A 24,462-nucleotide genomic window follows, 5' to 3' on the forward strand; every position below is an offset into this window, starting at 1 on the left:
TCGGCTCTAGCGTGAGCTTTCTCAAGGGCCCACGTCCAGCTTGCCTTTTGATTGGCCCAGTTGGTGGGGTGTCTTCCGCCATCTTTGATCAGGGCACTAAGAATGCTCCTGATCGTCTTCACAATGAGGGCGGAGGCCCCGCCCCGCCAGCTGCTCAGTACGTGCCGCGTAGCCCGTGCGAGCCAAGTGTGAGTCGGGGCGAGCGCCTGCGGGGCTAGCAGTGGGCCGAGAGTGAGAGGGCGGCGGAGGAGCAGCGATCACGTGGTTTTAGGGACTGTCTAATAATTCCACGCCAGCATTGCCGGTGTTTCAAGGGGCTGGGGACCGCTGAGTTCGCCACCAACTTTTCTCCGACGAACTACCCTCCCCAACCTACAAGCCCAGTTCCGCTTGAGGTAACTGCTGACGGGACTGTCCTATACAGCCCTACAAGACAGAGGCGCCTGGGGCTGAAAGCGGGGGGCCACAATAGGGAGCCAGTGTTATTCATTTTCCCTACCTTTGATGAAAATAAGAACTAATTCTTAATGAGGCCTACTGGGTATCACGCGATACCCGGTAACCCTGTGCTTACTATTATACTTTGGTTTGTTGCAAAGATTAAAGGAAATAAGCCGTGCAAAGCGCTTAAGAGCTTGGTATAAGTAAGTGCTCGTCAATGTTGGCTACTCTTATTTTTTGCAGACGTGGGAACTGGGGCTTAGGGAGGCTAACAGCCAGTAGGCGGCACAGCTAGGATTTGAACCCAGGATTTTCTCCAACGCCGCTCAATTATACCCGCCAAGGAGTCACAGAGACTTAGTGAAATATACACATTGCTCACCTGGGTAAACTGAGGTCCACCAGGGGAAGGCTTCCTCCTGTTGTAATCACTAACCCCAACTCTGTCTCCCTTGCCCAATTCATTCATTCGTTCATTCGTTCAACACCCTGTCCCCAAGAGGCTCAATCTGGGGACATATTGATCCAGTTAGATGCGAGTGCTTCCTAGTTATACATGGCGCCTGCTGAGAAGGCACTTCAGAGTCCAGGCACCCACCTTCCAGGCGCTTACCGTTCACTCCTCTAGCCTCATTTAGAGCTCACATTAAGAGCACGGGATCTGGATCCATACTGTTTGGATTCAAATCCCAACTTCACCACTTGGCAGCTGTGTGTTCTGGGAAAATGACCCACCTTCTCTGTGCCTCCATTTTCTCACCTGTAAAACGGAGTCCCAGGCTGGTGGGAGGGTTTAAGGTGTAAGCCATGGAGAGCCCTTTAGCGAACATCCAGACTGGCAATAAACTCAATAAATGGTGACTTATAATTAATTCCTCGGAAGCATCCTAGGGAGTGGACACTATTGTGTTCCCCATTTTAAATATTACTTTTTTTTTTTTAAGTAGAGACAAGGTCTCGCTATGTTGTCCAGGCTGTTCTTGAACCCTTGGATTCAAGCGATCTTCCCGCCTCCGGCCTCCCAAAGTGCTGGGATCACAGACGTGAGCCAACGGGCCCAGTCTGTGTCCCTCCCTCGTTTTTACAAATGAATAAAGAGCGGCTGGAGAAGCAGACTCTTGCCCGAGGTCACCAGCTTTGCAGTGTAGCATCCCCCGATTTGATCTCCTGTCTCTTTGGCTCCAAAACCTACACTCAGTCCTGGGGGCGGTTAGCGGCAACCGCTCAGAGAAAGCGTGACGAAAACCAATCTGTAAAAACCCTAGCCTGGGAGAGGGGCTTCGGTGCGCGGGGGAATTTGCAGACGCTCCCTGCTGGCGGAGATTTCTTGAACTGTCCTTCGGCGCGGGACTTTCGGCGGGTCCCGGCCGGGCCGACCAGAGTGCCTGCGGCGGAGACTGCAGTGGAGCCAGTACAGGCTACAGTGGCCTAGGCTGTGGCGGGAGAGTCATGTCAGAGCCGCAGCCGCGGGGCGCAGAGCGCGATCTCTACCGGGACACGTGGGTGCGATACCTGGGTGAGCGCGGGGCGACTGGCGCGGCGACCCCACCACCACTGGACTGGGGAAGCAGGGGTCGCCGGATGCCGGCCCGGGGCCTAGAGGAGGCGGGAGGTTCTTAGTTCTCATTCTGCCTTTGGGCCGGAGACTGGGCTCAGATAGGGCTAGGGACTTGCCCAAGGTCACACTACCCTGGTGGGCCGCCCAGGGCGGAAGCTCGCATGGGGTGAGCGGGCTGCCAGCTCTGGCATGCGCTCTGGCTGGCTGTGGAGTTGAGATCTCCACGCCCATTTAGGTACTGACACGCACTGATTCTGTCTGAACCTCAGTTTCCTCCTCGGCAAAAAACAAAAAACAAAACCAAAAACAAACCAGATGCACACGAGGGCCTCTGTCATTGAGTGGTGGTTGCGAGGGTGGAATGGGATAAAACGCAGAAAGGCCTGGCACTTGGCGAGCGTCCAGTCAGTGGCGCTGCCCTCGATCACTGTGCCCCTCTGGGTGCCTGTCACCTCATTAGCGCAGTTACTCCTGGGACCAAGACCAGGAAATCTAACCAACAAGCAATGGTAATGGTGACTCTGTGCTCAGCCCGCCCTCAGTGGCCTGAGTCCGAGGTGGGCATCATAGCACCAGTTTACATCTTGGAAAGGCAGGCTCAGAGAGGTGAAGTCACTTGCCTAAGGTCACCCAGGGACTGCTTAGCTGGCTAGGATGAGAACCAGCCTGCTCCAGCGCCCCCTTGTGGAACAGTTCGTGAACCTAGGAATTAAATGTTCCCTCCCCCAGGCTATGCCAATGAGGTGGGCGAGGCTTTCCGCTCTCTTGTGCCAGCGGCGGTGGTGTGGCTGAGCTATGGCGTGGCCAGCTCCTACGTGCTGGCGGATGCCATTGACAAAGGCAAGAAGGCTGGAGAGGTGAGTGTTAGCCTATTTTCCAACTCCCCACCCCAGCTCTCTTCCTGTGTGGTTCAGTCCGCAGCCTTGCATGTGATAAAGTCCCTGTGGGACACTCCGGTGCCTACAACCTTGCCTAGTGCAGTCCACAGACAGTCCTGTTTGTAGGACAGTGTACCCCCGCCCCCACACTCTCACTCCCAGACCTGGATGTGGCAGACTGTACCCCACTCCTGGGTGTGGACAAGTCCACTGGCCACTTGCCCCCCCAGGTCTAGCCTCATGCCCCTTGTTGCAGGATTTCCTGCCTCTGCCCCAGCTGGATTAAGTGTCTCTACGCCCACCAGGTACCGAGCCCCGAAGCAGGCCGCAGCGCCAGGGTGACCGTGGCTGTGGTGGACACCTTTGTATGGCAGGCTCTGGCCTCTGTGGCCATTCCGGGCTTCACCATCAACCGCGTGTGTGCCGCCTCTCTCTATGTCCTGGGCACTGCCACCCGCTGGCCCCTGGCTGTCCGCAAGTGGAGCACCACTGCGCTTGGGCTGTTGACCATCCCCGTCATTATCCACCCCATTGACAGGTGGGTGCCTTCCTGGCCTCAGGGATCATCCACTCTCCAGGTAGAGCTACCCTCTGCGAAGTGTGGGTCATGCCCACTTTGCTGGAACAACAGCAGGAACAAGGCTGGCACTTGGCTCCTGGGGTAGAAAGGACAGCCTGTACCCTTGTCATATGGTCTGGCAGGCACTTTAGCAATAAAAGAAGAGGGGTGCCTCGAGGGTATGGGACACAGGACAAGTAAATTCCCAGAAAGAAAGCCTAGTGTTACAGAACAACCAGAGGGAGGCAGGAGCAGGTGCACCCTGGAGGGGATGCATTTTGGGAGGTATTGGTGACAGAAGCCTAACTCAAACTGAAAGTTTGAATAAAATGGAGTAAAAATCCAGGTTTGTGTTGCATTTAGGCATGGCTGGATCTAGGTACCCAAATGATATCATTAAGGGTCTGCGTCTCCCCATCCTGCTGCCTTTCTCCCCACCCCACCCTACTTCTTGCTGGCTTCACCTGCTTTCTCCTTGTGGGAGCAGAAATGGCCCTAGCAGCTCCCAACTTCTATCCCACCAGCTTAGCCTCCCCCAGCAGAAGCTTTTAAATAGTAACAACAAAAATCCCAAGTAAGGGTGTCGGTGGTCCATTCTGGACTGCATGCCCACCCTATGAGCCAGTTTCCCTTTGTTGATTGGCCAGACTTGGGTCACATGCTTGGTCTTAGAACCAGAGATGGGCTCAACCCAACCAGACCAACGTAAGAATGAGAGGAGGAGTCTTTCTCCAGAAGAAGATAGCTGACCCTGAGGCCCTGAGCAAGTCTTTTACCCAGTGCCTCAATTTCCTCCTGAATAAAGAAGAGGATGGCTTCTATTCTGAGAATTTGAGTCTAGCTTCCCCAAGTAACCCAAGGTGGGAGGATCAGGATAAGGGTGGGTCTCTGCCTGTATGGCATTTGTATCCTGAATCTAAGCATCTCTTTCCCTAACCCTGGCCTTCTGCCTTCTGTTCCCTCATGAACACCCTTGGGCACCTGCTCACCACCATCTCACTCCCTACAGGTCAGTGGATTTCCTCCTGGACTCCAGCCTGCGCAAGCTCTACCCGTCAGTCAGGAAGCCCAGCTCCTCCTGATCACACGCTGGTACCTGGCCTGTGCATCAGCCTCCTGCTTCATGTCAACCTCCCACTCCTGCCAGGGGATGTGGACACCTGGTTCCCTGGGATCCAAAGACCCTGGCACCTGAGTGGGTTTGAGCCGGACAGAAGCTTAGAGACAAAGGCTTCAAGAAGCAGTGGCTGCAGAGTCACAGACGGGCGGGCCCTGAACCCTGTCTGCTTCCCCTTAATCCATGAGGCTGAGTGGAAGTGGACCCTGGGTGGGCCCAGCCCTGTCTTTTTCAGGAAAATTACATCCTCCCATGGAGGATGAGAGACTGAGGCTCAGGGAGGGCAAGGAATAGGCCCAAGATCACTTGGCAAGCTGGGAACCCAGGACTCCCAGGTGCTTGACAAAGTCACCCCACGGTGGCACGGCTGAACAAGGAGCGGCAGACAACTCAGGGAGAAACTCAGGAGTGCAGTACCAGGGACACCTCAGGACAGATTCTCTGGCCAGGCCCTTCCCTGACCCAATAAATCCTGACAAGGCTGTTGTGTCTTCATTTCTGTTTGGGATGAGCAAGGATGTGGTGGTGGGGAGGAGGGATGGGTAGCAGCCTCCCGCCCATCAGTGCTTCCCTGCAGGTACCTGGTGTCCCACATTGGTGCTGCCAGCCTCCTTTGGGGTAGGCATTAGCCTTTACTTACTTTTAATAGAGATGGGGTCTCCCTATGTTGCCCAGGCTGGCCTTGAATGCCTAGGCTCAAACAATCCTCCCACCTCAGTGGGATTATAGGAAATGAGCTGGGATTATAGGAATGAGCCACTGCACTCAGCCTGGCATTGCCCTCTTGTTGCAAGCCTTCTAAAGCACCGACCCCTCTGGGAGGGGACCCTGTTAGGCAGATACCATCTGAGCCTGAAGGTGCCCAAGATGGTAGTGGCAGCCCTATATGAGGGTCACATGAGACCTCCTCATGAGGGGACTCAGCAGCCTGCAGAGAAGGAAGTGACCAGGGGGCTTCTTAGAATCAGGGAATGGCCTGTTTTCCTTGTGGCTTCCCCTGAGCTGCTGGGCTCGATCCTGGGCCAGCTCCCTCAACAGCTCAGAGAGACAGAGAGGTGGGAGCACAGGGCCAAAGCACACCTGGGCCCCTCAGCCCTGCCCCAAGCCCCAAATCAGCTCCTGCCAAGACCCTGGCCCCACCCCTCGCAGCCCAGGTGCAGTCAGGTAGGCCGACCCTGCCCTGGTGGGACTCGCCTGCACCTGGGCTGGGACTTAAAGGGGCTGCAGGGCTGGGTGGGGGTGCTGCCAGCAAGACAGGATGGGGGCTCCGGGGTGGTGGTCCCTGCTGCTCTGGGAGTATCCATGGCTACAGGATGAGTGTGATGTGGGGTGAGCCTTTCTCTGCTACTCTTACCGTCCCATACTGGCAAGGTCCCCTTCCCAAGCCCCTATGGCCTCTGCCCAGTCACCTGCCGCTCCCTCCCAGCTCCCTTAAAGGTTCTAAGCCCCGCCTCGTTCTCTAGCCCCCCCTCCCCACCCCCCATTCCCTGTCTGAGCTGGCAGTCACATCCTTCTCCAGTCCAACATTTTCCCAGCTCATCTCCCCCGGCACTCCCAGCCCCAGGCGGGGCACGTTCACACCTGCATCCCTGTGACATCTCCTGGCATCTACCACCAATTCCTTGCTCACTCACTCTCCACCTTCCAGTCTGCAGGCTCTCCCTAAAGCTGGGAGCTGCCCAGGCCACATGCAGGCTTTGTGCTCATGGGCACAGCCTAAGCGCCCAGCCTTGTCCTCCCCATCACCTGCCCTCCTGTGCCTCTATGCCTTTCCTCACAACACACTGTTCCTCAGCTGCAAATCCTTTCCCTCTTGGCCAGCTAGGAGCATCCTTCTGAACCAGCTCCAGGGCCCCTTCTGTTGTTGCCGCTTACTATGCCCTACTGTGGACCCCCTCTGCCCTTGACTGCCCCACTGGTGATGCCTTGTAAGGAACTACTGGGGCGCAGGTTTGCAGATGCCTGGCACATAGTAGGTGCTCACATAAGGGGCTTTCAGGCACTCCCAGGCCAGGCTGATGGGGATGAGGTCGGTGGACATCCTGTCTGTAGGGGGAAACACCACCATCCCTACAACACCCCAACATTTTACCCTGCTCCATTATTATTATTATTATTATTATTATTATTATTATTATTATTTGAGACCGAGTCTGTCACCCAGGCTGAAGTGCAGTGGCACAAACTCGGCTCACTGCAACCTCCCCGTCCTGGGTTCAAGCAATTCTCCTGCCTCAGCATCCCAAGTAGCTGGGACTAGAAGTGCATGCCACCATGTCCACTAATTTTTGTGTTTTTAGTACAGAAGGGATTTCACCATGTTGGCCAGGCGGCTCTTGAACTCCTGACCTCAAGTGATCTGCCCGCCTTAGCCTCCCAAAGTGCTGGGATTGGAAGCGTGAGCCACTGTGCCGGCTCCCTGCTCCATTCTGGAGATGCAGGGAATTAATTGAAGGTGGGGGATGCTGGGGGAGGTTTTGGGGCACCCTCTGCTGGCCATGTTCTCACTGAGTCTGGTTCTCCGCCTGAGCTAGCCTGGGCTGGACTCTCAGGAGACAGCCTCCTGCAGGAATGTAATGAGACAGACGTCCTCCTGGCAGTGAGGAAGGAACCCCAGGTGGATGCTTGCCACCTGTGCCTTGGCACCTACCTGCCCTCCCTGGTCCCTGTCATGCCTGGCTATGAGGTCTTCACTACCCCATTTAAAGCTAATGGCTTCATCCAACTGGTAAGGGGGCTGTTGGAGGCTCATGAGGAAAAGGCTGCCAAGAGCCAGGGGGTACCCAGGAGATTCGGGGGAGCAGAGCTGGGGTGTCTGGGCTGGAGAGAAGAGTAGAATCAGATCATACTGATTTGCAAGTCACAGCCTCTCTGAGTGTGAGTCTTTCTCTGAAAGATGCAGAGCACTGTATCACTGCAGAATTCAGTAGCTAAGGATTTGATGCAGATTTGCCATTTAGCATCTGTGTGTTTGCACATGCCCTTTACGTGCATTTGTTTCTTGCATCCTCAACAGCCTCGTGAGGAGATAAAACCATCATTCCCATTTCCCACATGAAGACACTGAGGCTCACAGAAGGGAACACCACAGTGTGTACCACCAAATACATCGTTCTTCAAAGCAGAATTGGCTTTTTTTTTTTTTTCCCTTGAGACAGGGTCTCGCTCTGTTGCCCAGGCTGGAGTACAGCGGTGCAATGATGACTTACTGTAGCCTTCACCTCTCAGGTCCCTGTCATGCCTGGCTACGAGGTCTTCACCTCATACTGGGAATGGAGACTTTGGACTGTGACCTAGACCCAGGTTCAAATCCCAGCGCCAGCTCTTGCTGGCTGTGACATCATGGGTAAGTCACTGACCTTTTGTTAGCCTCTGTTTCTTTGCTTGTTAAATGCAGGTCTGGTCCATGCCACCCCCAGTTCCCATCTCTGGTGCACTGACCACCCCCGTCCCTGACCTCTAGGTAGGAACTTCTGGATGCTGCCCTGGGAGTATGTGTAACGGTTGTGAGGTTACCTGCCTGGCCCCCTGGTTACCCTATCAAAGGTCCTTGGCAGGTAGGAGGCCCCAGATTTGGGTGTGGAGGGTGGAGGTAGGCTCTGAGGCAAGGGAGGCAGCTGGCCAAGGAAACCAGTCACAGCCTTGCATGAACAGGCTTATAGAAGGCATCATCTTACTACTAAAGGCCTCTGAGGAAACTGACACTGGCCTGGGCCACAAAGACCCACTCGAGGTACCCATTGATCAGAACCAAGGTCCTGGCTTCTGGACCCTGTCTGGAGAGGCTCCTACTGTGTGGGACCTTGGGCAATCCTTTCCATTTCTGGGCCTTGGTTTCCCCAAGTGCAAAATGAGAGCATTAGATTGGTCTGCCACTTTTGAGGCTCTCATCTAATCTTTATTAAACAGATATCTGGAGACCCCTTCATCTCCACCCACATAACCCTTGATATATGCCCTTCTGAGAGTTTCACAGAGGAGAGAGAAAGCTTGTAGTCACTCACACCATAGTATAAACAACATGTTATCTTTCTCTCCTTAGGAAAAAAATAGCTTCATATTCTCTCAACTTTCAGCATCAGTAAGCAAATAGTAGAAGGTCAGAAGTTTACAGCTCTGTATGTTGGGGGAGTGAGGGCATGTTGTGTTTTGGCTTAAAACTGTCTTTGATGTCTTTGGCTTCCAGATTACAATCAGGCCCCTGAGAAGACTTCCAATCAGGCCCCTAAGAAGGCTTCCAATCAGGTGACAGAGAAGGCTGACTTGTCCTCTGAGTTGAGTCAGGTTTCTGACTCTAGGGGGCCTGGAGACGAGTGAGGGAGGCCTCTCCTGTAGCCTGGGCTCTTCTCCAGGTCCCCTTCACAGTGAGAGACACTGGGGCCCCACATCCAGTGGTCTTTGGCTGTCCCTGTAGAACCAGGTTCTGGCTTCCTCCTTCTCCCCTCCCCCTCCTCTCTGAGCCCCCATTTGTGGCCTGCCAGGGCAGAGCCTGAAACCTCAGGCAATCTGGCTATGAGCTTGCCTACCTCATGACCCTGGAAGCCACTTACCCCTTTAAGCCTCCTTATCCAGAAGAACAGTAACTGCTGCCCACTGGATATTGTTAATAAATGCTGCCTTTGTTGCCTATCTGCGAAGGGAGGGGCCAGGGCTTCCATTTTTCTGTTTAATCCTCCCAAGAATCCTCCCAATAATCCCATGCAGTAGACACAATCAGATCCCATTCTATAGATGAGGAAACTGAGGCTTGAGGTCACGTAGGTACCAGTTGAGGCCGGAATCCCTGCACCCTCTCCCATGTGAACAACATGGTTCTGGGTAATGGGGGCTGTCATCCAGTCTCCTCCCTGCCCCTGCTAGTACACTTCCTGCCTCTTCTGGTGCATTTTCTGCCCCCGCTGATGCACTTCCTACCTCTGCTGGTGCACTTCCTGGCTCTGCTGGCGCACTTCCTGCCTCTGCTGGTTTATTTCCTGCCCCTGCTGGTGCACTTCCTGCTGCCGCTGGCACACTTCTTGCCTCTCCAGGCCCTAACTAGCCTCTCCCTCTTATATATGGAAGTCTTCCCAGCTCACTGACACTCGTAACAGGGACTCTGCTCTTGGTGTTGCTGTCTGCCCTGGGGATGGACATCTGTGTCTTCCTTTACTACTGCTGGCTCAGGACCCAGAGCTTTGAAACATGTCCAGATGCAGGTCCGGGCAGCGGAGTCTAAGGAGCCCCCACACCCACCAGCGTTTTCCAATAAAGAGATGTTCACCAATGAGTTTAGCTCTCTGGTTTTCCTGAGGAAGGGCTGAGAACATGAGGTCCCCAAAACAGGGGCCACTGTTAGGGGATACTGTCTTAGGCATGGCAGGACTCAGGCAGGGGTGGGAGGGGTGGAAAAAAGTGCATTTTTCCTCCAAAGCTGTGGCTGCCTTGGGTAGGCTGGGCTCAGAGCACTCCTGCCTTTGCCCCTTAATGTTTGAGAAGCCAGCAGCCCCCTAGGGCAGAGGTTGAGCCTCTTGAGGATGACAGAGAGGAGGACCCGTTGGAGGTTTACTTTGCACATCCTCTTGCTTGTAGACCAGTGAGTGGCATGTCACAGCTGGCTGGTAGGGATCACAGCCAACTGTTAGCTTTTCAGGAATTTTATGAGCTCATTGTTAGACACAGCCATTATTAAAAATTAAATAATGTAGGCTGGGTGTGGTGGCTCATGCCTATAGTTCTAACACTTTGGGAGGCCAAGGTAGGTGATCTGCTTAAGCCCAGGAGTTCAAAACCAGTCTGGGCAACATAGTGAAACCCTGTCTCTACAAAAAATATAAAAATTAGCTGGGTGTGGTGGTGCACACCTGTAGTCCCAGTTACTCAGGAGGTTGAGATGGGAGGATTGCTTATGCCTGGGAGTTTGAGGCTGCAGTGAGCCGTAATCATGCCACTGCATTCCAGCATGGGCAGCAGAATGAGACCCTGTCTCAAAATAAATAAATAAATAAAATAAAATAAAATAAAATAAATAATATGAAAAGATAAATGATATAAACTTAGATTTAAATACATTGTACTAAAAACAAAGTAAATGCTCAAAATGTATTGCCTCGTAATCATTTTACCACACTTTACTATCATCTATGCTCTTGGGAGCTTATTTACAGCTATTCCGTTTGGTGGAAAGACCACATTATCGTGTGCCACTGTGTATCACTTTATGTGGGAAGCCTGAAATAAGCCATGATGGACACATTTATACCATGGAAACTGACAAGGCAGGGTCTCTCTACCCTGGGAAAGCCTGTGGTTTACCACCATTCTTCTGACTCTCTTGCTAACCCAGGGGGTAGGTAGTGTGAACCAAAAGTATCTGAGACAGGTCTCAATCAATTTAGAAAGTTTATTTTTCCAAGGTTAAGGACGCATCCATGACAGCCTCATCCTGATGCCATGTGCCCAAGATGGTTGGGGCACAGCTTGGTTTTAAACATTTCAGGGAGACATGAGACATTGATCAATGTGTGTAAAATGTACATGGGTTTGGTCTGGAAAGGCAGGGCAACTTGAAGTGGGGCGGAGGCTTCCAGGTCATAGGTAGATAAGAGATAAAAGGTTTAGTTCTTTTGGGTGCTTATCAGCCTGTCACTGAATACACAATTTCCATGTGAGCAGGGGTTAAAGGAATAGTCACTTAGGCTTTAGTCTGGTTCAGTGAAGCTGCATTTTTACCTAAACAATAGGGCAGAGGAAGCAATCAGATATGCATTTGTCTCAGGTGAGCAGAGGGATGACTTTGAGTTCTGTCCTTTGTCCCGTACTTGTGAAGATCAGCTATCCATTTACACTGCCAGGGTGAAACCCAGCAGAACTGTTTTAGGGTAAAAATCTTGAGGCCCACAAGGAATTTCCTTGTGGGCAAAATGTGCGTGAGGTATGTAGCTTTTTAATCTTTGTAGCTATCTTATTTAGGAATAAAATGGGAGGCAGGTTTGCCTGACGCAGTTCCTGGCTTGTCTTTTCCCTTTGGCTTAGTGATTTTGGGGTCCCCAGATTTATTTTCCTTTCACAGTGGATAACACTGCTCCCCATTCCAGACTTACATTCTAAGGATCAGAGAGGGCAAGTGACCTGGCAAAGGCCTCCCAGCATATATGGTCACAGGTAAGACTCAAGCCTGGTCTATTATTCCCTCCCCAAAACTGCCTGGGAGGGAGAAGGGAAAGCCAGCCTCAGCTGTGTCTCCTGGCTATCTGGAGCTCTCCCTCCAGATTTCTTTCTACCTCTCTGGCTGTCACCACAGTGCTAAAAGCTTGGGCTCAGGCCCTCCTCTGTCTGCCCTGGCTGCTCCCACTCATTCTTGTGGCTTCTGTCCCCAATACTCTGGCACCACATCTCCTATTTATCTCCTCTAGACATATATCACGGTAGCAGCCTCTAGCCTGTTCCTCTCTAAATGTTCTCTCTGGCCAACCACTTCTTAAAATGTTCAGAACAGAGTCCAGACCCTCATAGCGGCTCTCATGGACCTTGGTGATTTGGATAACGCCCCTATCATACACACCCTTCTCACTGCCCCACCCCAAATCTTCATTTCAGCCATTCTGTCCTTTTTGGGTCCTTAGATCTGGTGTTTCTCCTGCCCAGGCTTTCTCATATACTGTTCCCTCCTATTGGGAAACTCCCTTCCATGCCTTTCCCCCAGCCTGTCCTGCAGGTCCACCAGCCCTACCCTGATTACAGCCCCCTCCTCCCTCAGTTCCCGCTCCCCAACCCAAGGTGACCTCTGACCCCCTCTAACTGGCTTGGGAAGCTCCTCTTGTAACCACCCGGTGGGTTATGAAGGCAGGGGAATTGCAGTGGAGAAAGAGTTTATGCAGAACTGACTGAACAGGAGACCGGAGTTGTTTTTATGTTTGTTTGTTTCTGTTTTTCTTTTGAGATGAAGTCTCGCTCTGTCATGCAGGCTGGAGTGCAGTGCCGTGATCTCGGCTCACTGCAACCTCCTCCTCCCAGGTTCAACCCATTCTCCTGTCTCAAGGAGACAAGTAGCTGGGACTACAGGCATGTGCCACCACGCCTGGCTAATTTTTGTATTTTTTAGTAGAAATGGGGTTTCACCATGTTGGCTAGGCTGGTCTTGAACTCCTAACCTCAGGTGATCGACCCGCCTTGCTGTCCCAAAGTGCTGGGATTACAAGCAGAAGCCACCGAGACTGGAGTTTTTTTATTATTCAAATTAGTCTCTTGGAGCATTTAGGGGCTAGGGTTTTTCAAATGTAGTTTAGGGGAAGGGTGGTGGGGGCGGCTAGGGAATGGGGCCTGCCGCTGACTGGTTGAGGCTGCAATGATTAGGGTGTGGGAATGATCCTGCATGCTGAGTCACTTCTGGGTGAGGCCGCAGGAGCAGTTGGCAGGTCCAGCTGGAACCATAGGTGTCAGACATACAAAAAACCTGAAAAGATACCTCAAAAAAGGCCGGGCGCAGTGGCTCACACCTGTAATCCCAGCACTTTGGGAAGCGGAGGTGGGTGGATCACCTAAGGTCAGGAGTTTGAGACCAGCCTGGCCAACATGGTGAAACTCCTGTCTCTACTAAAAATACAAAAACTAACTGGACGTGGTGACGGGCGCCTGTAATCCCAGCTACTCGGGAGGCTGAGGCAGAATTGCTTGAACCCAGGAGGTGGAGGTTGCAGTGAGCCAAGATTGTGCCATTGAACTCCAGCCTGAGTGACAAGAGAGAAACTCCATCTCAAAAAAAAAAAAGATATCTCAAAAGGCCAATCTTCCTGAAGAGCCAGGGGTTCCACAGGCGAATGGAGCCCCAGCAGCCCCCTCAGCCCTGTGTGCCCATGTTCTGGTCTTCTTCCTAGCTCTATACTCAGTGTTCAAGGGGCTGCAGCAAGACGGGGCTTGGGCCACGGAGCTACGCCTGGCTTTGCTGCTCCACAAGGGCACTGTGGCTGTCAGCCTGTCCCTGCAGCTGCTGCAGAGCCCCTTGGGGTTACAGGTGGCTGGCTGTGGGATCCACTTCTCATGCATGACACTTCTAGGCATCCGGATGGGTGCGGCTCTAACAGTCAGCAGGGCCTCTGCGCCAGCTGGCCCAGTCTGTGCTAGAGGGCATGGCGGCTGGCAGCTTCCTCTATATCACCTTTCTGGAAATCCTGCCCGGGAGCTGGCGACTTCTGAGCAAAGGATCCTCAAGGTCATTCTGCTCCTAGCAGGCTGTGCCCTGCTCATTGTCCTGTTCTTCATCCAAATCTAAGGGGCTTTGAAAGAGAGGCCCTTGCCTCTCCCTCCCTGCCCCAGTGTGTGGGGAAAAGGAAGGAATGGGAAGGGAGGTTCTGAGGACCAAAGCTTTCTTTAGGAGCTAAGGATGGAGCCTTTGGGACCATCTGATCCATGAGAGGGAAGTGGGCAGGCAAGAGAGACTGGTCCCAGCCCCAGGAAACAAGAGATAGTTTAGTCACTAGAGACATGATTGGGGACATTAGTGTTACTAGAAAGGGGTCTCAATCCAGACCCCAAGAGAGGGTTCTTCGCTCTTACACAAGAAAGAATTCGAGGTGAGTCCATAAAGTGAGAGCAAGTTTATTAAGAAAGTAAAGGAAGGCCAGACGCGGTGACTCACACCTGTAATCCCAGCGCTTTGGGAGGCTGAGGCGGGCAGATCACAACATCAGGAGATCAAGACCAGCCTGGCTGACGTGGTGAACCCTGTTTCTATTAAAAATACAAAAATTAGACGGGCATGGTGGTGCATGCCTGTAATCCCAGCTACTCGGGAGGCTGAAAGCAGGAGAATCGCTTGAATCCGGGAGGCAGAGGTTGCAGTGAGCCAAGAATACGCCACTGCACTCCAGCCTGGGTGACAGAGTGAGACTCCGTCTCAAAAACGACAACAACAACAACAACAATAACAAAAACCAACTAAAGTAAATGAATTAATGAATACTCCACAGACAGAGGAGCAGCAGCATGGGCTGCTTGACTGACTATACTTATAGTTATTTCTTGATCATGTAACTACCCAGCGTGTTCTCCTTGCCCACTGCCTAGACAGAGCCAATTGATCAAGACGGGAATTGCAATAGAGAAACAGTAATTCACACAGAGCCTGCTGTGCGGGAGACTGGAATTTTATTATTACTCAAATCAGTCTCCCCAAGCATTCGGGGATCAGAGTTTTTAAGAATAATTTGGTGAGTAGGGGCCGCCAGTGAGTCAGGAGTGCTGATTGGTTGGGTCAGAGATGAAATCACGGGGAGTGGAAGCTGTCCTTTTGTGCTGAGTCAGTTCCTGGGTGGGGGCCACAAGATCACATGAGCCAATTTATTTTATTTTATTTTATTTATTTATTTTGGAGATGGAGTTTCACTCTTCTTGTCCAGGCTGGAGTGCAATGGCACGATCTCGGCTCACTGCAACCTCCGCCTCCCAGGTTCAAGCGATTCTCCTGCCTCAGCCTCCCTGGTAACTGGGATTACAGGCATGAGCCACCACGCACGGCTAATTTTGTAGTTTTAGTAGAGACGGGGTTTCTCCATGTTGGTCAGGCTGGTCTCGAACTCCCGACCTCAGGTGATCCGCCGCCTTGGCCTCCCAAAGTGCTGGGATTACAGGCATGAACCACTGCGCCCGGCTGAGCCAGTTTATTGATGTGTGTGGTACCAGCTGATCCATCAAGTGCAGGGTCTGCAAAATATCTCAAGCACTGGTCTTAGGCTTTACAATAGTGATGTTACCCCCAGGAGCAACCTGGGGAGGGACAGAATCTTGTAGCCTCCAGCTGCATGACTCCTAAACTACAATTTATAATCTTTTGGCTAATTTGTTATTCCTACCAAGGCAGTCTAGTCCCCAGGCGAGAAGTAGGTTTGTTCTGGGAAAGGGCTGTTATCTTCTTTGTTTTAAACTATAAACTATAAACTAAGTTCCTTCCAAAGTTAATTCAGCCTATGCCCAGGAATGAACAAGGACAACTTGGAGGTTAGAAGCAAGATGAGGCTGGGCATGGTGGAGCACCTGTAATCCCAGCATTAAGGGAGGCTGAGGCAGGCAGATCACTTCAGGTTGAGGTCAGCAGCTCGAGACCAGCCTGGCCAACATGAAATCCCGTCTCTACTAAAAATACAAAAATTAGCTGGGCATAATGGTGGGCATCTGTAATCCCAGCTACTTGGGAGGCTGAGGCAGAAGAATCACTTGAACTCAGGAGGCGGAGTGAGCTGAGATTGTGCCACTGTACTCCTGCCATGGTAACAAAGCAAGAGTCCATCTCCAAAAAAAAAAAAAAAAAAAAAAGCAAGACGTACTTGGTTAGTTCAGATCTCTTTCACTGTCTCAGTTATAATTTTGCAATGGTACTTTCAAGCATAAGCCAAGCGCAGTGGCTCACGCCTGTAATCCCAACACTTCAGGAGGCCAAGGCAGGTGGATCACCTGAGGTCAGGAGTTTGAAACCAGCCTAGCCAACATGGAGAAACGCTGTCTCTATTGAAAACACAAAATAATTAGCCAGGCATGGTGGTGTGCGCCTTTAATCCCAGCTACTCAGGAGGCTGAGGCAAGAAAATCGCTTGAACCTGGGAGGTGGAGGTGGCAGTGAGCCGAGATCATGCCACTGCACCCCAGCCTGGACAACAGAATGGGACTCCATCTCCAAAAAACAAACAGACAAACAAAAAGCATATATTAAACAATTACTCATCAGTTTTCTTGGAAAGAAGCGGGCAATTCCCATAACTGATGGTTTCTCCCCTTTTTAGACCATATAGGGTAACATCCTGATGTTGCATTGGCATTTGTAAACTGTTGTGGTGCTGGTGGGAGTGTCTTTTAGCATGCTAATGTATTATAATTAGCGTATGATGAGCAATGAGGATGATCAGAGGTCACTTTCATTGCCATCTTGGTTTTGGTGGTTTTTGGCTGGCTTCTGCACCACATCCTGGTTTTTTTTTTGTTTTTTTTTTTCAAGACAGAGTCTTGCTCTCTCACCCAGGCTGGAGTACAATGGTGTGATCTTGGCTCACTACAACCTCTGCCTCCCCAGGTTCAATGACTCTCCTGCCTCAGCCTCCCGAGTAGCTGGGATTACAGGCATGTGCCACCACGTCCTGCTAATTTTGTATTTTTAGTGGAAACGGGGTTTCACTATGTTGGTCAGGCTGGTCTCGAACTCCAGATCTCAAGTGATCCACCCACCTCGTCCTCCCAAAGTGCTGGGATTACAGGTGTGAGCCACCGCACCTGGCCACTACATCCTGTTTTATCAGCAAACTCTTTGTGACCTGTATCTTGTGCCAACCTCCTATCTCATCCTGTGACTAAGAATGCCTAACCTCCTGGGAATGCAGCCCAGTAGGTCTCAGCTTTATTTTACCCAGTCCCTACTCAAGATGGAGTCACTCTGGTTTGAAAGCCTCTGATATTAGGATTGGGGAAGACACTTGACTGCTAGAATCAGAGGTTGGATACTATACATAGGGACAGGCTGATATGGGAGGCTGCAGGTGGGCACACGGCTGCTGTGGGATAGAGGGATAGAGAGGGCATAAACCCAGAGTCAGTGTCCTGTTGGTTCTACCCCATTTCAGCACCTGTCACTTGGAGCAGAGCCCTGGTGCTTTTTTAGCTCCTACTCTCATATCTATCTCCCTCTTCCCTTCTCCCAGGGGACTAGTGCCACATGGTCTCTCCCTGCCATTTTGATATCTTCTCTGCAGTCCTGCTCACTCTCTCTCTTTATTTTCTTTTCTTGAGAAGGAGTCTCACTCTGTCACCCAGGCTGGAGTGCAGTGGTACAATCTCAGCTCACTGCAACCTCTGCCTCCTGGGTACAAGCGATTCTTCTGCCTCAGCCTCCCCAGTAGCTGGGATTACAGGTGCCCGCCACCACGCCTGGCTAAATTTTGTATTTTTATTTTTTGTATTTTTATTTTTATTTTTTTTAAGACTGAGTCTCGCTCTGCCACCCAGGCTGGAGTGCAGTGGCCGGATCTCAGCTCACTGCAAGCTCCGCCTCCCGGGTTCCCGCCATTCTCCTGCCTCAGCCTCCCGAGTAGTTGGGACTACAGGCGCCCACCACTGCGCCCGGCTAGTTTTTTGTATTTTTTAGTAGAGACGGGGTTTCACCGTGTTAGCCAGGATGGTCTCGATCTCCTGACCTCATGATCCGCCCGTCTCGGCCTCCCAAAGTGCTGGGATTACAGGCTTGAGCCACCGCGCCCGGCTAAATTTTGTATTTTTAGTAGAGATGGGGTTTCACCATGTTGGCCAGGCTGGTCTCAAACTCCTGATCTCGTGATCCGCCCACCCCGGCCTCCCACAGTGCTGGGATTACAGGCGTGAGTCACCGCGCCTGGCCTTGCTCACCCTATTTTTAAAGTGCCAAACAAATCCCCTCCCTCTTTCTCAAAGCACAGTGATGTGCCACTGAGCCCTGCCCAGCACCTCAATGGAGGGGGCTGCTTGCTCTTTCTTTCGGTCCCAGATCCTGGGGTGGGAGAGAAATGTTTGCTGGGCCGGGGTTGGGAGAGGGTTGGAGAGTTGCAGCCACCTACCGCTGCTGTACCCCAGGAATACGGGACATGGACATGGTACCCCCCTGCCCAGATGATAAACATGAGCTCCCAAAACATTCTTCTGACTAAATTCGAGGAGCCCAAGGGGGAAAGGGAATGCCTATTCCCAAAGGTTATTTTCGGGGAGGGAAGGCTGTGCATAGAGCCATATTCTTTAGAATCTATTTTATTAACTGACCTGTGTTGGAACATGTTACCCAAATGAAAGGTGTTTCTAAACAAAACAAGACAAAAATAACAACAAAAGACCAATCTTAGGTTCTAAAATAGTGATGTTATCTGCAGGAGTACTTGGGGAAGTTGCATATCATCTCACCTCTGGAATAATGACTGGCTATCATTTATGTCTACACCTCAGGAGAATTCAGCCTTCTCTGTTCTCCTACCCAGGTGGTCTCTTATTAGCTTCGCAAAGGTGGTTGAGTTTTGGGGAAGGGCTATTATCATTTAAACTATAAACTGTCTCCCTAAGTTAGCTTGGCCTAAGCCCAGGAATAATTAGGGGCAGCTTGAAGGTCAAGGGCAAGATTAGGACTTGGCTAGATCAGATCTCTTTCACTGCCATAATTTTCTCACTGTTACGATTTTTGCAAAAGTGGTTTCACTCTGGGCTCCCTCTAGGCCAACACTCCCTCCATTGCTGTAGTAGCTGCCTGTGGAGGTCTCTGCTTCTCCTCTGTGAATCCGCATCTATCCTGGAGACTGCACACATCACCTGTGTGGCTTTCAGATGCCATTGGCCTCATGGTGAAGTGGAGCTAGCAACAGAGACTCCTCCCACCAGCTTGGGAGGGCTGAAGTGAGAAATCCCAGGTTCCTGGCACAGAATGGGTAGTTGCCCCCTCCCAGGCAGCCCAGCCCCTGCCTCTGCCCCAAACTCCCAGGGGCAATTGCTGAGTTTAGCAAATAACAGGGTGCTTAAATGTGAATTTTGGATAAACAGCAAAGGATGTTTTAGAAGTGTGCCCCTAACATTGCATGGGGCATACTTATACTAAACTGGGCATCCTGTATTTTGCCTGGCAACCTTACTTGAAGGGGCATCCACAGAGCTGGAACACCTCCTCCAAACACTCTAACCATGTACAAGTGGGAAGCCCTCTCTCTAGGGAAAGCTTGCCTCTTTCCTGGGCAGGGAACCAGAGGCAATTCTTTGTGGCTATCAGTTCTGTGCTAAGTTATTAATATGGGTGGGGAAACAGGTGCAGAGAGGTCAACCAGACAGAAGGTTGTGATGGGAAATCACCATCCCCTGTGTGAGAGGATGGAGCAGACCCCAGCTGGGATGGGGCAGGGTCTTTTCCCACCCCCAGGTTTTGTGGCCTTTGTCCCAGAGCATGCTGGGAGTTGGGTGCCAAATGGTCATCTTCACGCAATACTAGCAATAACCACAAGGGGGGAGCACCTCCCAACGTGCCCACGTTGGCCGATTCAAACTGGTTATTGATAAACTCTTAGTGAATTGCTCATAGTGGACACCGGGTCCTGTTCTAAGCAATTCATGCGATGTGACTCATTTAATCTTAACAACCTTCAACAGAAACTTGGTACAAAACATAATAATAATCCTCATAAACTCATCTTGAGATGGATGTTGTTAGGTCTCTGTTTCCTAGAGTTAGTCACTGACCCAAGCTCACACAGTCCTCCAACTCCTGATATCTCCCCTAGCCTAGGACTACTTTTGCCCATTGCCCTTCCAGCCCATGACCCGCTACACAGTCGGGGGCTGATTCATAGGCTGTGTGACCTTAGGCAAGTTACCTAGCGTTCTGAGCGTTGGTTTTCTCGCTGCATAGTTCTCTGTAATGACCTAAAGGTGTTATGAGGATTACAGACAAAATGATTCACAAAGCATCCAGGCAGCGTGGGGCTCACAGCAAGAGCTCCACAAATACTGGCTATTATTTTTGTGGCAAGAGACATCCTCTTCGAGGGCAAATGATTGAATTGTTCCATCTGTGTCTGACCCAGATATAAAAAATGCCAATTACATGGTTCAAGGGTTCCACTTTTAAGAATTTATTTGGAGGAACTAATTGAACAATTGTCCAGAGATGTGCATCTGAGGATTGTTGGAGTCTTATTTGTGTGAACTAAAAGCTTTGGAATTCCTTAATTGCCCAATGCATAAAGAAACATTCTGATCTGATCACACTGGTGGCTGAATCTCTCCAAGTCCCTCCTCTGTCCTGATACCTTTCATGGCTCATGACAGTCCCCAGGATCCAGTCTGAACACCTCAGTCTGGCACTCAAAATCCCCTGGCCTCATCTCTCACCACGACACATCCCTGCACCCATGCTATTGCCTCCCCTGAGTTCTCATCAATCTCTGGATGTGCCCTGCACGTCCTGCCTCTCTGTCTTTGCTCAGACCATGTCATCTGCCAGGAATGCCCGCCCCCCATCCCATTTCCCTTTTTTACCAGCCTTCAAGGTCCAGATCTAATGGTACCCGCTCTGTGAACCCTGCTTGGCTCTCTCCCCAAGACAGAATCATCTTGTCCTACAGTCCCCTCCATCACGCGCTCAGCCCTCCCCTTGGACACCCACAGAGAACGTGGATGGAGCTTTTTCTGTGTGCCATACACTGAGCTAAGCATCGCATTATGTAGCCTCATGAGACAGGTGCCATCATTATCACCTTCCTGCAGATGAAAAAATGAAGGCCACTGTGCAGTCACGCTTCATCAGCATTAACTCTGTGAATCCAAAAGTATCTGAGACAGGTCTCAATCAATTTAGAAGGTTTCTTTTGCCATGGTTAAGGATGTGCCCATTACACAGCCTCAGGAGGTCCTGACGGCATGTGCCCAAGATGATTGGGGTACAGATTGCTTTTGTATAATTTGGGGGGACATAAGAAATCAATCAGTACATGTAAGATTTATATTGGTTTGATGTGGAAGGATGGAGCAACTCCAAGCGGGCACTTCCAGGTAATAGGTAGATTTAAAATTTTCTGATTGGCAATTGGTTGAAAGAGTTATTATCAATAGAAAGGAATTATCAGTAGAAAGTCTGGGTTAGTGGGATGTGGAGGTTGCAGTGAGCTGAGATCGCGCCATTGCACTCCAGCCTGGATGACAACAGCGAGACTTCATCTCAAAAAAAAAAAAAAAAAAAGAAAGTCTGGGTTAGGATAAGGGTCGTGGAGACCTGGGGGTTTTTGTTTTTTGTTTGTTTGTTTGTTTTTGTTTTTTTGAGACAAAGTCTCGCTCTGTCACCCAGGCTGGAGTGCAGTGGTGCGATCTTGGCTCACTTCAACCTCTACCTCCAGGTTCAAGTGATTTTCCGGCCTCAGCCTCCTGAGTAGCTGGGATTACAGGTGCCCGTCACCATGCCTGGCTAATTTTTTTATTTTTAGTAGAAATGGGGTTTTGCCATGTTGGCCAGGCTGGTCTTGAACTCCTGACCTCAGGTGATTGACCCGCCTCGGCCTCCCAAAGTGCTGGGATTACAGGCATGAGCCATCACGCTGGGCCAAGACCAAGGTTTTATCATGGAGATGAAGCCTCCAGATAGCAGGCTTAGGAGAGAACAGACTGTAAATGTTTCTTGTCAGACTTAGGGTGGGGTCTGTGTTGATGTTCATATTGGTCGGCTTTTCCTGAATTCCAAAAGGGAGGAGGTTACCATGCCGCATGCCTGACCCCACTCCCTTCCCATCATGGTCTGAAGTACTCTTTCGGGTAAACTTTGCAATTCCCCTGGCCGACAGGAAGGGTCCATTCAGATGGGGGGGGGGGTTCTTAGAATTTTATTTTTGGTTTACAACTCTTACGGGTGTTAGTAAATTCAACATGAGTGAGGAGGACTTTGGAGCCTTTCTTAAAATCAGGGTCATTGCAGATAGGTGTGTGCGTTTGGCAGGGTGGGGGTGGGTGTCGCTGGTAGAGGACTAGAGGATTGTGGAAGTGTTTGGCCTGGGCCCGGCTCAGCCATGCCCTAGGCTTGCCTGTGGGCTCCAGATTCCTTCCCCAGCCTCTTCTGGGCCTATTTAAAGAGGCTTTGGGGTGGTGGGCAATGTTGTTGGTTTTCTTTTTTTTTTTCATGATGGCTGCCCCCAAGGGGCTTCTGCTGGTTGCTCTAGTCTTGCTACTTGGTAAGTTCTGGGCATGGGCCTCCCTTGGGAGATGGGGTGGTGGAGCAAGGGCCTTCCTCCTACTCTCTCTGCGCATGACCAAGCCTACCTTGGCCAGCTGTGCACCTGGTAAGGCCGCTTCAGGATAGCCGCCACCGCAGGCCTGGGCTGCAGCAGGAGCTGGTCTTGGCATCCTGGGGATACGAGCAAGAGGAGACTTCTTTCCTCATAGCCTGCGAGTCACTCTGCCGGGTACCCCCTGACAGCCCCACCCCTCAATGCCCCTGACCCCTGGGGTCCCTTGCTTCTTCCCCCAATGAGATCTGAGACCACCAGGATCCTGGGTCAGTCATTTCTCTTCCTTGAACATCACAGTGCATCTCGGGAGCCTTTCAGGCTTGTCGCAGGTTGAGCAGGGGCCTCTTGGGGTCCAGGGCAGTCCTGCTTCCTGAGGCTAGGGCTCCCCAGCCAGGCCAAACGCCAGGTGCAGGGCTCACTCCTATCCTGCTCTCCTGGCCTCTTGGGCAGAGCTTGGCATGCAGTAGATGCTCAGTAAATGCTAAACAAATGCCTTACATTCTCCTAAAAAAAAAAAGCCTAGACCAGGAGAGGTGGCTAACACATGTAATCCTAGCACTGGGAGGCCAAGGCAGGAGGATTGCTTGAGGCCAGGAATTTGAGACCAGCCTGGGCAATATAAGGATACCTCATCTCTAAAAAAAAAAAAAAAAAAGCCAGGCACGGTGATGTGTACCTGTGGTCTCAGCTACTCAGGAGGCTGAGAGGGGAGGATCATCGAGACCAAGAGTTCGAGGTTGCAGTGAGCTATGATTGCACCACTGCACTTCAGCCTGGGCTGTCTCTAAAAAACTTTCTCTAAAAAACAGATGAATCTCCAAAACTTCTTTCCCTTCCTTGGTTTGCCCTAGGCCCTCTGAGTATAGGTAACCCCTCTTAGAAGCAGCATGGCAAGGTGGTCAGGAGCCCAAATGAGAAAAAGAATTAACTGGGGACCATGTAAGGGTTGAGTCCCTTTACACACAGGCCAGTTACTCACACAGACAAAAAGTAGTTACTGGCAGGGAGAGGGTAAAGGCAAACTTAGCTTGCATTGTTGTATCATTTGGTATGCCATCCCTTGTGAGTTTGAGTCTGAGTTCTGTAGCTCATGGCTGCATGCAATCACGGGCAGATAACAGCAAGACTTCTCAGACTCACTTTCCACATCGGTAAAATTGAGGTGGTTATGAGGCCCGCAAAGGGTACATAGAATGGCCCCTAATGGCAGCTACAGTGATACTCACGGCTGGTCAAGGTTATCTGAGGGGCATCCCTTCCACCCTTCCATTCCCACTACCCTCCCCGGGAGAACTTGCCCAGGGCTTGCCCTCCAGTCTGACTGGGTGGATGTTGGATCCCTTTGATCTGTGGCCTCCCTTCCCCTGCAGTCCCTAGCCCAGGCCGCTCCTCAGGCAAGAGGCGAATAGTCTGTTGCAGCCAGCTCTCCAAGGAGCCCTGCCCCCCACCACAGAGCCCTGCAGCTGGCCCTCCAGATACCACATAGTGAGTCCTAGGCTAGGGTGGATGGGGATGGAGTGTGGATCTCCTGCAAGGATTGCGTGAAGCAGAGGAGGGCAGAATGAAGATCACCTGTTGGCTCCTGTTGCCCGATGAGGGTGCACCATCCTCTTTCTGGCGTGAGTCCTCCGCCCTTGCTGGGACAGCACCCATTTGTCAGATTGGAATGAGACCAACACTTCTCCTGTTGTCCTTTCTAGCTTTTCCCCACCTCCCCTTTTCCCCAGTTTATAAGACAGGAGAAAAGGGAGAAAGCAAGAAGTTGGAAAGAAACAGAAGGAAGAGAAATAGCTAGATGACCTTGGCGCCACCACCTGGCCCTGGTGGTTAAAATAATCATATTAACCCCTGACCAAAACTACTGGTGTTATCTGTAAGTTCCAGACATTGTATGAGAAAGCACTGTAAAACTTTTTGTTCTGTTAGCTGATGTATGTAGCCCCCAGTCACGTTCCTCACGCTTACTTGATCTATCGTGACCTTTTCGTGTGGACCCCTTAGAGTCGTAAGCCCTTAAAAGGGCTAGGCATTTCTTTTTCGGAGAGCTCGGCTCTTAAGATGCAAGTCTGCCGACGCTCCCGGCCGAATAAAAAACCTCTTCCTTCTTTGATCTGGTGTCTGAGGAGTTTTGTCTGCGGCTCGTCCTGCTACAAGATAAGACTGGGATAAGCTGGATG

General features: G+C 51.3%; 1 protein-coding gene, 1 long non-coding RNA gene and 1 pseudogene across 3 annotated transcripts; all 3 read left to right on the forward strand.

Moving 5' to 3' along the window:
* Nucleotides 1–1,480: 1,480 nt before the first annotated feature.
* On the forward strand, nt 1,481–5,036 carry LOC105487234 (mitochondrial fission process 1). 2 transcript variants are annotated; one of them, XM_011750615.3, is made up of 4 exons: nt 1,553–1,957; nt 2,729–2,856; nt 3,183–3,415; nt 4,446–5,036. In XM_011750615.3, exons 1-4 carry the CDS (start codon nt 1,891–1,893, stop codon nt 4,516–4,518), a joined length of 501 nt encoding a protein of 166 aa, XP_011748917.1. In that variant the 5' UTR covers nt 1,553–1,890; the 3' UTR covers nt 4,519–5,036. The 2 variants fall into 2 exon arrangements, with proteins under 2 accessions (XP_024650360.1, XP_011748917.1); XM_024794592.2 differs by lacking the exon at nt 3,183–3,415 and having other exon boundaries at nt 1,481–1,957; nt 4,446–4,782.
* Nucleotides 5,037–7,967: 2,931 nt separating this feature from the next.
* On the forward strand, nt 7,968–9,806 carry LOC139358951 (uncharacterized). The gene is made up of 3 exons (XR_011614439.1): nt 7,968–8,110; nt 8,740–8,798; nt 9,615–9,806. It is a non-coding gene; the product is annotated as an uncharacterized lncRNA (long non-coding RNA).
* Nucleotides 9,807–12,893: 3,087 nt separating this feature from the next.
* On the forward strand, nt 12,894–13,800 carry LOC105487296 (zinc transporter ZIP1-like; annotated as a pseudogene).
* Nucleotides 13,801–24,462: the final 10,662 nt, after the last annotated feature.

Source organism: Macaca nemestrina, chromosome 15, assembly GCF_043159975.1.
Source record: "Macaca nemestrina isolate mMacNem1 chromosome 15, mMacNem.hap1, whole genome shotgun sequence".
In the NCBI taxonomy this organism is placed as follows: domain Eukaryota; kingdom Metazoa; phylum Chordata; class Mammalia; order Primates; family Cercopithecidae; genus Macaca; species Macaca nemestrina.

Coding starts and splice junctions, on each gene's coding strand:
- LOC105487234 (XM_011750615.3), top strand. CDS start 1,891: ATGTCAGAGCCGCAGCCGCGGGGCGCAGAGCGCGATCTCTACCGGGAC. Junction 1,958..2,728: donor CACGTGGGTGCGATACCTGG/GTGAGCGCGGGG, acceptor TCCCTCCCCCAG/GCTATGCCAATGAGGTGGGC. Junction 3,416..4,445: donor ATTATCCACCCCATTGACAG/GTGGGTGCCTTC, acceptor CACTCCCTACAG/GTCAGTGGATTTCCTCCTGG.